General features: G+C 41.1%; 1 protein-coding gene across 3 annotated transcripts in view; it reads left to right on the top strand.

Moving 5' to 3' along the window:
- Positions 1-13,297, top strand: part of LOC148104379 (disintegrin and metalloproteinase domain-containing protein 19-like) — a 58,011-nt gene that overhangs the window by 6,891 nt on the left and 37,823 nt on the right. The window contains exons 1-2 of one of the 3 annotated variants that reach the window (XM_087837759.1): positions 6,422-6,500; positions 10,853-10,929. In XM_087837759.1, coding sequence (XP_087693885.1) covers positions 6,489-6,500; positions 10,853-10,929 — 89 coding nt within the window. In that variant the 5' untranslated portion in view covers positions 6,422-6,488. Of the gene's footprint in view, positions 1-6,421; positions 6,501-10,680; positions 10,737-10,852; positions 10,930-13,297 lie in introns of those variants that run through there. The other 2 variants (XM_087837761.1, XM_087837760.1) reach the window with 2 other exon arrangements.

The raw sequence follows: 13,297 nt of genomic DNA, 5'->3' as shown, positions 1-13,297 counted from the left end.
TGGTAGGGACATGTCCCTTCCATCCATGCCAAATCTACGCCCTTGGATGATAACAAATAAGACTGGTTTCTGAGTTTTACAGCTGGGGTGGACAAGGTTAAGCATCAGGCTTTCAAATGAATTAAAAGTCTGTCTTGGTCTTTCATTAATTAATAGGCTGGTGTGAAAAATTGCTGCCACACCGCCCCCGCGACCTGTGCTTCGAGATTTCTGGTAGTTAGAATGACTAGGGGTTGTTGATTCATTTAAACTGACATACTCATCCTGCTGCAACCAGGTTTCTGTAAGGCAAAGTAAATCGATTTGTTGATCAATTATTAAGTCATGTACTAACAGAGACTTGGAGGAGAGAGACCTAATATTTAATAATACACATTTCACTGTTTTACTCTTTGGTTCAGATGTGGATACTGTATTGTTCTTTCTTTGTGATTTTTTTTATGTTTAAATTGCTTATTGCTGGTTTTTAGTTTGTTTTTTGTCTGTTTGGGAGCTGACACAGTCTCAATGGAGATGGGTTTTTTGGGAGGGTAGCAGGAGGAGAGAAGCTGCAGAAAGGCGTGTAAGACTGCAACTCTGCTTCCTGGTCCCAACTCTGGATAGTCATATTTTGGGGGTTTTAATAAATTTGTCCATATTTCTAGAAATGAGAGCAGCTCCATCCAAAGTGGGATGGATGCCGTCTCTCCTAACAAGACCAGGTTTCCTCCAGAAAGTTTGCCAATTATCTATGAAGCCCACATCGTTTTTTGGACACCACTCAGATAGCCAGCAATTTAAGGAGAACATGCAGCTAAACATGTCACTCCTGGTCTGATTGGGGAGGGCACCAGAGAAAACTACAGAGTCCGACATTGTTTTGGCAAAGTTACACACCGATTCAATATTGATTTTAGTGACCTCCGATTGGCGTAACCGGGTGTCATTACTGCCGACGTGAATTATGAGTTTACTGAATTTACGTTTACCCTTAGCCAGCAGTTTTAAATTTCCCTCAATCTCGCCTGCTCTGGCCCCTGGAAGACAATTGACTATGGTTGCCGGTGTCTCTAGCTTCACATGTCTGAGAACAGAATCACCAATTACCAGAGTTTGACCCCCGGCGGGTGTGTCGCCGAGTGGGGAAAAACTGTTAGACACATGAACTATGACTATGCTTCCTCCTCACCGTCACACAGCCGCCCTCTTTCCCCAGCTGCTTGGGGTCTGCCGGGGAACAGCGGGGCCTACGCTATCTTCGGCTGCACCAGCTACAGGGGCCTGGCTAGCTACAGGTGAATGAAGGGTCCAAAGCCGAGTCTCCAATTCAGTAATCGTGGCCTCCAGAGCTGCAAATATGCCACATTTGTTACAAGTCTCATTAGTGCTAAAGGAGGACGAGGAGTAACTAAACATCTGACACAATGAGCAGGAAAGTGCAGGAGGGACAGGTGAAGTAGCCATGGTGCTAGCGAGTCGGCTACGAGCTAAGCTAGCGAAACAGTACAGACACAGTGAGTGAATACGTTGGCTATAAATTAGGTAGTGACTACAGGGAAACTGTGCTTCGGATGAAATGTGAAAACTATACTATGAAAAATGAATGTATATAAAAGTTTTTAATTAAATTGCTAAGCAGATAAGCTACTCAAAAACACCACTGTGTTTGAGCAGGATCAGGAAGTGATACTCTACCACAGAGAGAGCGAACACCAAGTGACAGTGCTACCAAGAGTTAGGAGAGATCCTTTTCAGTTTTTTCTTTCATCATCTCCAACTCTCTTTGGTGTTTAAATCTCTCATGGTTCAGCTGTAATGAAAATTCTTTCTGCTATTCAAATGTTAAGTTTGTGATTGCTGATATAAGTATGTTTGGTAAAACCTTACCTTTAGTTCAAACCAAAATTCTTGCAGTGTTTTAATAGTTAAAACATTGAAATCCTAACTCCAAGTATGGTTCCTACAGGAAGACTGTGTGGATAGGGTCAATTCAGTAAAAATCTGTCACCAACCTTGACTTATCAAAGGATTATTAGCGAGTTCATTTAACTACATGTGTCTCAGATTTTGTGTGTCACTGTCATTTTCTGTAGCACAATTATGTGCTTTGGTCTCCTAAAAACCCCTGCTATATTCCAGTGTCTCATTCACATTCTTTTTGTACACATTGTTTTGTTGGTATAAACAATTATCAATTTTCACACATAAAGAGTGAAAAAAAGTTTATAACAAGAAAGTATTCTGTGTGATCTTGGCCTCAGGTTGTGTGTTTGATTTGCTCTCTACCACTGATGCTGACACTTACATTCAAAGGGGATTTTAAAAAATTATGTATTTTATAATTACTTACACTTTCTTCTGTTTCTCCTTCTCTCTCTCTCTCTCTCTCTCTCTCTCTCTCTCTCCACCCCCCCCCCCCCCCCCCCCCCTCTCTCTCTCTCAGTGAGCTTTTGGGTCAAGACTTTGCAGAGACATACTACACAGAGGATGGGAAACCTGTTACTCTTACTAATCACAATTACACTGTAAGTATAAAGAAACAAGAAGAGGTAGATGCCTAAGAAAATTTCATTTATATTATCAATCTATTCAGGCTAACTCATCTTAAAGAATCTCCTGATTCTAACATTAACTCAATCTCTGTGCTCTAAACTTGGGTCTCTGTTTGTGAAGTTCATTGTTCCAAAAAGCAGGCAGATCAGTTCCCTCTCTTCATAGAATGGTTCTGGTGGTTAGATTTGACAATGCACGCACTGCTTCCCTTGGACCAGCTGGCGAGCACTGTGAGGGTCATGTTCTTTACTTTTCCAGCGTTCAGTACCACCAGGCTGACCCTCCTGGGTGATAAGCTGAGAGTGATGTGGGTGGATGCCTTTCTTGTTTCCTGGATTGTTGATTGTCTGTGATGACACAGTGTACCGGGCTGTGGTTGACTTCTTTGTCACGTGGTGCAAGCAGAATCATCTGCAGGTCAGCGTGACAAAGACCAAAAAATTGATTGTGAACTGTAACCTCTGGTACAATCCAGGGGGTCATTGTGGAGGACTATAAATAGCTCAGAGTACACATAGATAATAAACTGGAGTGGGTTAAAAATACCACTGCATTCTCAAGGAAGGGCCAGAGTCAACTCTATTTTCTGAGGTGGCTGAGAGGGCTGGACTTGGACAAAAAATTGGCCTGGGCATTTTGACTAGAGACTAGCTCACCAGGTATTATAGGAAAAGCCATGAAGCCTAATAAACTTAGACCTACACCATCCTCCCTATTCTGGTATTCTAACCCGTACTTAGTGGAAACCAAAAGACTGCTTCGTTGAGTTAACCTCCTGAACTATCTACAGGGTGGGCCATTTATATGGATACACCATAATAAAATGGGAATGGTTGGTGATATCAAAGTCCTGTTTGTGGCACATTAGTATATGTGAGGGGGCAAAACCCTCAAGATGGGTGGTGACCATGGTGGCCATTTAGAAGTCGACCATCTTGGATACAACTTTTGTTTTTTCAATAGGAAGAGGGCCATGTGACACATCAAACTTATTGGTAATGTCACAAGAAAAACAATGGTGTGCTTTGCTTCCATGTGTGTGTTGTCCTCCCTCTGAGTTGTCTGTTTCACAAATGTGTCTGCAGCTGCCTTCACAGTTGCGAAGTACCTGGCGATACTTTTGAGGCTATCTTGTGTGGCTGTCATCATATGATGGGCAGAGAAAGGTACTTCAACAGAAGAGTTGTGTGCTCAAACACTCTAAGAAATATCTGTGCTGTTAACAGTTCATGCTTCAAGAGACACTCTTTAAAGCCTTGTGCTTTGGCATGAACAGCTGCCTTTTCTTTTTCCCTCTTTTTAATCTTCCAGCGTGAGCACTGCATCAACAAAGAGGGCATCATCATCTGGTTTTCCAAAATGTCCACAAAGGTTTTTTGGAGGGCATCATGCTTGGCGCACCACCATGTCTCACCTATTGGACTGAAGCATCTGTGTCTTGTCTCTTCTTGGGTTTGTTTCTCCCACAGATTAACCCTGTGATAGGACTCCTTGAACACTGTACTGCTCCGTTAGAGCTGGGCGATAGAACGATAACGATATGTATTGCGAAATAACTTTTTCTCGATAGAAAAGTTAAACTATTGCAATAAGCCTCATCTCTCTTGTCCTCTTAAAAAAAAAAAAAAAAAAAGAACAGCCAATCCAAATTAAGTAGTGCAGAGCCGAACCAATCACAGCCGCAGCGTCACGTCACGTGACTTGTTAAGTACAGCACAAGTGCCAAGCCGCACATGTGTATTTGTTTGGGAAGCAGCCAGCCACCGTGCCGCCCGGGTAATGGAGGAAATGAGTGTGCTGACTAAAGAAAAATCAACCGAGCGCGTGACCGAAGGTTACCGAAGAGAAAACCGATGATGGTTCCAATGCCGGAGAGATTGTTGAACAGAAGAGCCAAAGAAGTTGTGTAGTGTGAAGGTATTTCGGCTATTTCAAGTCTGACAAAAACAGAGTAGCGCGCACTGTAAATTGTGCCGAAAGCAAGTCTGGAAATACAATAAACATGTAGTCAGAGATTGAGCATGCTCAATCTCTGACTGGAAGCGCTAAGTCGTCATTCGGCTTTTGTCAGACTAAAGTAACTGTTAAAACTGTTTGAAAAGCTAAGCTATACAACAAGGAGAGATTGAGAATTTCTCAGTTTATTTGATATTGTCAAAAGTTAGTCAATTTTGTCTGTTCTTCTGTAAAACAAACTAAGATTTTTTTTTAGAATTAATATTTTGTTTCTAAGTGGAATTTACAATTTAGTCTGTTTTGTTTGCTCTATTTTGAAACTTAAATGCTTTAGCGGCTGCCTTTTGTGTAGTTTGCAATATTTGCCTTTATTTGTCTGAAAAATTCTTTAAGTACATCTACCCTGTTGAACTTATTATGGGAAATGAATATTTAAATCAAAACAAGCTGCTGATTATTTCACATTTTACTTGTGAGCAACGGCACATTTAAATCTTACAAATATAGTTATTTGGCTTATATCGTGATATATATCGTTATCGCCTGAAATGAAAAAACATATCGTGATATGAAAAAATCTTATATCGCCCAGCTCTATGCTCCGTGTATGCTTCGCACCTCACGATGGAGACGAGCCTCTCCTGCACAGTGTCAGTAACATACCTGATGATTACTGAACACTGATCATAACCTGTGATGTCTTGGGTTGTGTCTAACTGAACACAAAACATACCAGCTTTCTGGACATCACTGGCGATGCTCTCTTGAATGAGATGGCCAAGTGCATCAATCACTGAGTTGACAGTTGTTTTGGAGAGTAGGGCGGTGAGAGACCCTCTACCCTCTCTCTTGATCCACTGAACTGATGCAACTTGTTGCTTTTCTCAATGCAGTCATTCAAATGTTCTCCAAGGCACATATCACACTTGCCTAATAACACAGTCAGTTCCTGAAAGTTATCATGATTGATAGTGTTATCACCAAAAGTGTATGCAGCCTCATTCTCCACATGCTCATAGCTGAGTCGCCTCTACCCAAGTACTTTGACCACATTCACTATACGCTTGCCATCTCTTTTTCACTTGTGCTCTGTGAGCTAACAACTGACATTGTTGCCTTTTGAGCACCTCAAGAAAAAAGTGTAATGCTCTTTTCATGCTCCTCTGTGCGCAGATGTACATGTCGCCAGTCACCCATGCCTGTTATAAATGCGCTGATGTCAGTCCACCTTGCAAATGCCAGACACAGAAAGCAGAACAATAAATGGCGTTCTTTGCAATAAGTAAGCCACTTCCTGTAGGTGCCATCTTTACAGCTGAACACCCTCATCACAACTGTACTGCTGGTGTTCAGCTGTGGGTAGTAATCTAAGAATGCCTGTAATATGGCAGGTTCAGGGAGAGAAAAATAATCTATGCCCTGGCTCTCACTCTCCTTCAATTCTCTCTCCTGCTCTTCTGTCTCCTCTGTTACAGACTTTTCCACTTGTGATGATGGATCAATCTGATGTAACATGCAAGGATTGGCACAATTTGTTGAGATTTTGAGGAGTTCCTCAACAATAAGGTTATTCCTTTTTTTACGGGACAGTTGGCAACTCTACTAACTAACCCTATGAATAAAGTAAACGTTCACCATCAGTAACAACATAGCACCTGCCCAGCAGTATGTGTATATATATATTAGGGGTGCAATGATACTCGTATCGATATTGAACCGTTCGATACAGTGCTTTCGGTTCAGAACGTATATGTATCGAACAATACAAAATTTTTAATTTATTTGATCAACTTTTCTTCTGACGATGCTGTCTGTGTTGAGAGCTCAGTGGATCTGCGCTCGACAGTGCAGCCTAGGCGGAGTAGTGGAACGCAGATTCACTGAGCGCAGGACAAGCTAGCAAGACAGAAGCTAAGCTCTCGTTGCAACATGGCAAATTGAACCTCCCCCACCCTAATTCAGATCTGGCATTTGGAACTATCTTGGTTTTCATGTGAAGTATGACCCTGAAGGTAAGCGTGTCATGGACAAAAGTAAAACAGTATGTCGGATGTGCCACGCAATGCTCAATTACATTGGTGGGAACTAGTGCGTTAGCGCAGTTAGCTCGTTAACGTGTTGACGCCGTCCAGGCCCACGCAGGGGGCGATCCGCGGTAGCTCGTTAACGGAGATTTGCCGTGTTGTGGCATTAACGTCATTTCAACGAGATTAACGGTGACAGCACTAGTGGGAACACAATGAATATGACTGCACATTTACGCCGACATCATCCTAGTGCAAAGACCAGTGGAAGCAGACAAAAACAACAAGCACGCATGCTACAAACTTTACCCAAGTCATTTAGACAGCCGTTAGCACATGATTCTCCTTATGGGGACCTGATATATTTAATATGCTGCTGAGAATATAGCCCAGAAGAAGCGTATAGTATAGCTTTTATTTTGGAAAGAGCCATTTTTCTGTAATAAACTCTCTTTTCCAAAGATGAGTGATTTCTCGATCAGATAGATTTATTATTTTATTACTTTGTTGTTTCAGCAACATGAAATTTAAAAACTGTACTTTTGAGTTAAAATATATATTTATAATTTTAATAAATTACAAATTAATAATTAAAAATCGGCCCACCAGGAAAATGCCCGATGGCCAGTCCAGCTGTGCTGGGGTCCATTAATATCTATCAGACAATGCTCAGGATTTTTTTATGAGTCTGTTGTGGCCAGTGCCATCCTCTATGCTGTTGCATGCTGGGGCGGCAGGTTGAGGGTCTCAGATGCCAATAGACTCAGTAAACTAATTCACAAGGCCAAGAATGTTGTGGGGACAGAGCTGGACTCCCTTAAGTTGATGTTGGAGAGGTGGATGTTGTCTAAGACAGCGGTCCCCAACCCCCGGGCCTCGGACCGGTACCGGTCCTTGAGTCGTTTGGTACCGGGCTGCGAGAGTTGAGGCTCAGGTGTGAAATGTATGGTTTTCAGGGTTTTATCGGTTTTCAGCGTTATTTTGTTATCGTTTTTATCGTTAACTCGGTTTTCCTTGGTCTTTCCACGTGTGTTATGAATAAATCTTCTTTTTTTCGGTACCGGTACTAGTTTTATTTTGTTGTATTTATCCACGACACCTTAAAGGCCGGTCTGCGAAAATATTGTCGGGCATAAACCGGTCCGTGGCGCTAAAAAGGTTGGGGACCGCTGGTCTAAGACAAGGACAATGCTGGACAAAACCTCCCACCCACTTCATGATATGCAGGACAGTCGTAGGAGAACGTTCAGTGAGAGACAAAGGCTACGTTCACACTGCAGGTCTTAATGCTCAATTCAGATTTTTTTGATCAAATTGGATTGTTTTTGTCTGCTTGTTCACACTACAAATAAAATGTGACAGCAAACGCGTGTGAATCCTCAAAGCGGCCCACATGCCCAAAAGAAGACATCACACACAACACGCTCTGTTTAGACCCAGACCAAACAGTATTGTTTGACTGATGGCCCTTAATATAAAGACTTGTTGCAGACTTTACGTTTCCCAATTTTGCTTTTAGTTATAAAGTTATTTTGTTATTTACATATGGCCTAATAACTACTATACTATACTACTACTACTATCCTTATTGCTGTTTTAGAGAGAAGCGGTGCTTCAAAGGACAGTTGCAGATTTCTGTCAGAATTTGCAGATTATACAGTACAAATGAAATGTTCACGTTTCTCCAGCGTTGTCTTCCAAGCAGTTTCACTAACATCTACACGGGATGGCCAGGAAGCATTCACAATGTCTTCTCAGGCGCTTCTCCGGCACTGATAATTGCCGTCTGTCAGTTGTGACATGGCCATTCAAACAGCAGTTGCTTTCTAAAACATCAGATGTGTATCGGATTCAGTACCACATACGAAAGTGACCCAGGTCGGATTTGAAAATATCGGATTTGTGCTGTTCACACTGTCATACCATGATCACTGTCATACCATGATCACTGTCATACCATGGGTCACATAGGGTCAAAAAAGTCGGATTTGATGCGCTTTCGCCTGCAGTGTGAACGTAGACTAAGATCACCCACATGCACCACTAAATGACACATGAAATCATTCCTGCCTGTGGCTATCAATGCTAACTCTAACCCTGTACAACTCCTCCACCTTATGCACAGTGCAGTAGTTACACCCTATTGCATATGCTCTACAGGGAAAATAACAAATAACAAGCTTATAGTTTAGAGTAAAATGTCAATCATATATTCACCTCTGTAATATTCTTGATATTAATAATTTAGCTATTTGTTATATTTTGTAAACTTTGTAATATATTGGTATCATTTATTTTAGTTCAGTCTTTTCCTGATATTGTCTTGGAGCAACTGTAACCACATAATTTCCTTGGTGATTAATAAAATATTCCGCTTCTGATTACTTGTCCTGATGGAAAACCACTGCTATGTCCTCAAACCAGAGATGCCAATGTGAAACTAGTCAAGGTTAGGATTGTGAGTACAAAGCCAAGGGTCCCCGAGAATTAGAGGTGTGAGCAGGGCTTAGTTTTTAACACTTCTTGGCCCACCCTAAAGCTCTTCTTTGTAGTAATTCCACCAGGTAGGCCATTCTTATGCTGTCAGAAATACAACTGTGCCGTTGAAACACAGGGAAACACTGGATTAGAAATCCACTACTATTCTCTATTAGGACTGGGCGATATGACCCAACATTCATATCTTGCTATTCTTTAACTGGATGGCGATATACGATATATATCTCGATATTTTTTTAAAGCCATAAAGTAAGAATAAAAAGAGGGTTCTTAGTCAAAGCTGTGTCTATAAGATGTTAAACTGTGTGTCTTTTTCATAACAGTGACATGGTTGTATTTACCTTAATTGAACGAGTCGTCAGTCGCGGTTATACCCATCAGCATATACTGGAGCAACAGGGCTATGTAAAAAGTGTAGGGGGACGTGTTTGCGGTCACATCAAGCGGGTGTGTGGGCGGGAGCATGATACAGTCGCTCCAACTCAAGTCACTGCTGCACAGACTCTGGCTCCAAAAATCCACCATGCGGGATATTTTGGCTTCATTTTTGCACAATGGGAGGAGGTGCTGTCGCGTCATCCATGTTTTCTACAGTCATTGGTAAAGACAAACGAGGCCCTGGTTGATGTGACTTCCTTGTTACGTGATTTGAATTGTTGAAAAGATGCAGGAAATACAGGAAATGTTTCGCATGATCTGGATCCGAGTTTAATGTAAATTAATAAAACACACCCTTCCAACTTGCCAAATGTCAATTATGTCCAAGTCAGACAAGGACTTCCTGTAATTTTTGTGGACATATATAAATCAATATGTATTTATTTAAGTGTGTGTGTGTGTGTATTTCAATTGTCTAAATATATATCTTTCCAAATGTGCTATTGGTATTAAATTCTCACCAGATGTAAGTAAAAAACCCATACATCCACACATACAAAAAAAACCCAAACAAAACCATAGATATCCGTAAAAATGTGTAATAGTAGGAAATGACAGAAAAACTATTGAACACATTAAAGGGAAATCAACATAAACCAGACATAACCAGAGGGAAAACTGTTCCGATTGATGGAAAACACTGGGGAAAACTGTGGCGTCACAAGAACAGTTTTTTTACGAGAATGGGAGCAAACACTTGCTCAGGTGAGGAATTGCTACTCTTAGGGTGAAGCTCATTAATCCACTGCTGTGAGACCTGCCTTCCTGAACAGACAGAAAAAAGGATGGCTGCGGACAGGAGCTGGCTGGCAGTGGTGAGGATGGAAGCTGGTGAAAGATACCCTTAACTGTACTGGTAATATGTCCATATACAGGACAGGAATGGGCGAGGTTGCAAATTTTCTGCGTTAAAGGAAACTAACAAACCTAAAATCAATCATACAGAACAATATAGAAATAGAACAATATGGGAATCAGGAAAAATCATAACCACAAGGAAAACAAATTATATTTATAGAAACTACAAGCATAAATGACTTCTCAAAACTCAAAACAGTGAAGACTTAAAAGGTCCAAGCAAATAAACACTAGGTCACAGACCCAGAGCCATGATACTGCCAAATGATCACGGCATGAATTACTTTCCTGTTGTTCTTTATATTATTGTCATATAGCTCAATACTTCTCTGATGTTGTGCAGTCAGATGCAACCAAGTGAAAGGAGGAGCTGTTCAACTTTGTCTATGGTGACATCCTGAATAACATCCAGAAGTCTCTCTAACAAAAGTAATCTAATCTCCAACAGGTCAATCCATCACAAAGAAGAAACAATTCTGTATTTTTGAAGAGCTTTTTGGTTAATGAAAGATGGAGATAATGTTTCTAAATCTTTTCTCTTTCAGGATCATTGCTTTTACCATGGCCATGTAAGAAAACATCCAGATTCCTGGGTTGCACTCCGCACATGCTCAGGATTCAGGTACAGTCCCTACCTCATGATTAATTGTTGTTACACTGTATCAAGTGTTATTAGGTGAACATAAACAAACATTAATCTATCTTTTTTACACTTATCTGGTGCCGCGTCACTGGTGTTATATATATGTTATACAAGCTAACGCCAGTAGTGGTCACCATGTAATGTGTGTGTATCTTCCTGAGGTATAATGAATAAAAAGAAGAAGACTGATTGTAAACAGCTAACGTGTGTATCTGTCTGGCTCTGTATAACTCCTGCTTAGTTAATGACACAAACAGGGGAAAACATAACAGCGGGGATAACCTCCACCTTTAGGCGTGCTGGCATACTATCCGCCACCTGATCCAACTCACCACCTGGTTGGGATCAGCTGACAGTTCAGCTCTTCTCTTCATCTGTGTCCAGAACTTATGGGTATAGATCCGATGATACAATTACAAAAGCAATCATATATTCCACAAATAGGAATGCACAATGTATTGCCTATTGCTGCAGAAAAAGCAAAACAAAACAAATGTACAGCACACCAAAAAATACAGAGATACATAAATCTACAATATTCCTATAGTGTGTGTGTGTGTGTGTGTGAGAGGGAGAGAGTGAGTGAGTGAGTGTGAGAATGCCTGTGTCTTTGTGACAAATGTACTTGATAATGAGGGTGAGAAGCTGCAGCAATGCCCTGCAGAAACCTGGGGGCAGGCAGAGATAAAACCAGGACATTCACGCTATCCGCAGCTTCCAAGAGTACCAATGACCACCACTAGCACCCCAGGGCCACATCTCAAGACCGTCAAGCAGCACCCACCCCAGTCCTCCACCACCACCAACTGAGGTAGATGCATAGGCCAAACAGCAACCGCAGCTCTCCAGCCGTCAGGAAGACCGGCAGTCACCTGCAGCCCAGGAGACCACTACCATCCACCTCCAATTCAAATAGGGAAACGAGACTACAGCAGATCACCCCCACTAAGCAATGGAATTGACCAGTGGGAACCAGAGAGAGACAAATTCATCCAGTTGGTGTTTTGAAGAGGCAGACATTTTCTCCAGACCAATGTGGTCAAGAACTAAATCTTTATATTGAACACATAAGCATCAGGCTTTTCTTGGTGATGCATAAGGAAGTAAGGAATATACATGATGCATTTGCTTCCATATCTAGTTCACTTATATTTACTATGTTGCACAGTGAGGTTGAGATATAGCAACTAAACCATGTGGTTAGGTCTTCACATATCTTCTGCAAGAACTGTTGGACAGGCATGCAGAACCATATAGCATGCATATAGCTCTCAACAGAGTTGTCTTTGCAATAGATGCATATGTTTGATTGTGTAAGACCCATTTGGGAACAACCTTTGTCCTGTGTAGTGTGTTCTGTAGAGATTATTGTGTAAGTTGTAAGTTGGGGCATTTAGTCATTTTTAAACAATAGCTTATAGCATTTTTGATCACCGTTTGGGCAGATATTAAAACATTTTGTTACCCAAGTAGGTATTTCTTGATTCAGTTGACCAGGATTGAATGTTTCTTCTAAGATGGATTTCAGTTGATGATATTCAAGAATGTCACCTTTGCTGAGTCTATGTTTTGATAGTTCTTCAAATGAAATGAATTTTCCATCTTGTTTAACATGTTCTAGATTTTTTAAATCCCTTTCTCATACCATGATAAAAAACTTAGTATAGCCTTTTTCTGATAAATAACTGGATTGTTCCAAAAGGGTGTTAGTTTACATGGAATAAGCGAAGACTTAGTTGTTTTTAGGAATTCCCACCAGGGTGTCAGAGAAGTGTTTATGTTGAGGCTTTTAAAGTAGTTATGCTGCTTAATACTGGAGATGAGGAAAGGCAGATTACAGATTTTTACTTTTGCACAGAATCCTTGTTCTAGGTCCAGATTGTCTAATAATTTTATTTTTAAATTTTTCAAGTTATTTTATTTATACAGCACCAAATCACAACAACAGTTGCTTTAAGGTACTTTATATTGTAAGGTAGACCCTACAATAACTCGTACAGAGAAAAACCCATCAGTCGTATGACCCCTATGAGCAAGATCTTTGGTGGGCAAGAAAAACTCCTTTTTAATGGGAAGAAAGCAGGCTTAGAGGGCCTTCTGCGATGACCCGTTGGGGTGAGAGAAGGAAGACAGGATTAAGACATGCTGTGGAAAAGAGCCAGAGCATAACTAAGGGAGGATTCAGGGTCACCTGGTCCAGCCCTAACTATATGCTTTAGCAAAAAGGAAAGTTTGAAGCCTAATGTTAAAAGTAGAGATAGTGTCTGTCTCCTGAATCCAATGTGTAAGCTGATTCCACAGAAGAGGGACCTGAAAACTGAAGGCTCTCCCTCCCATTCTACTTTTA

The sequence above is a fragment of the Neolamprologus brichardi genome, chromosome 3 (genome assembly GCF_056152115.1).
Source record: "Neolamprologus brichardi isolate AB-2024 chromosome 3, ASM5615211v1, whole genome shotgun sequence".
Lineage (NCBI taxonomy): Eukaryota > Metazoa > Chordata > Actinopteri > Cichliformes > Cichlidae > Neolamprologus > Neolamprologus brichardi.
This window is presented reverse-complemented; position numbering and strand designations above follow the sequence as displayed.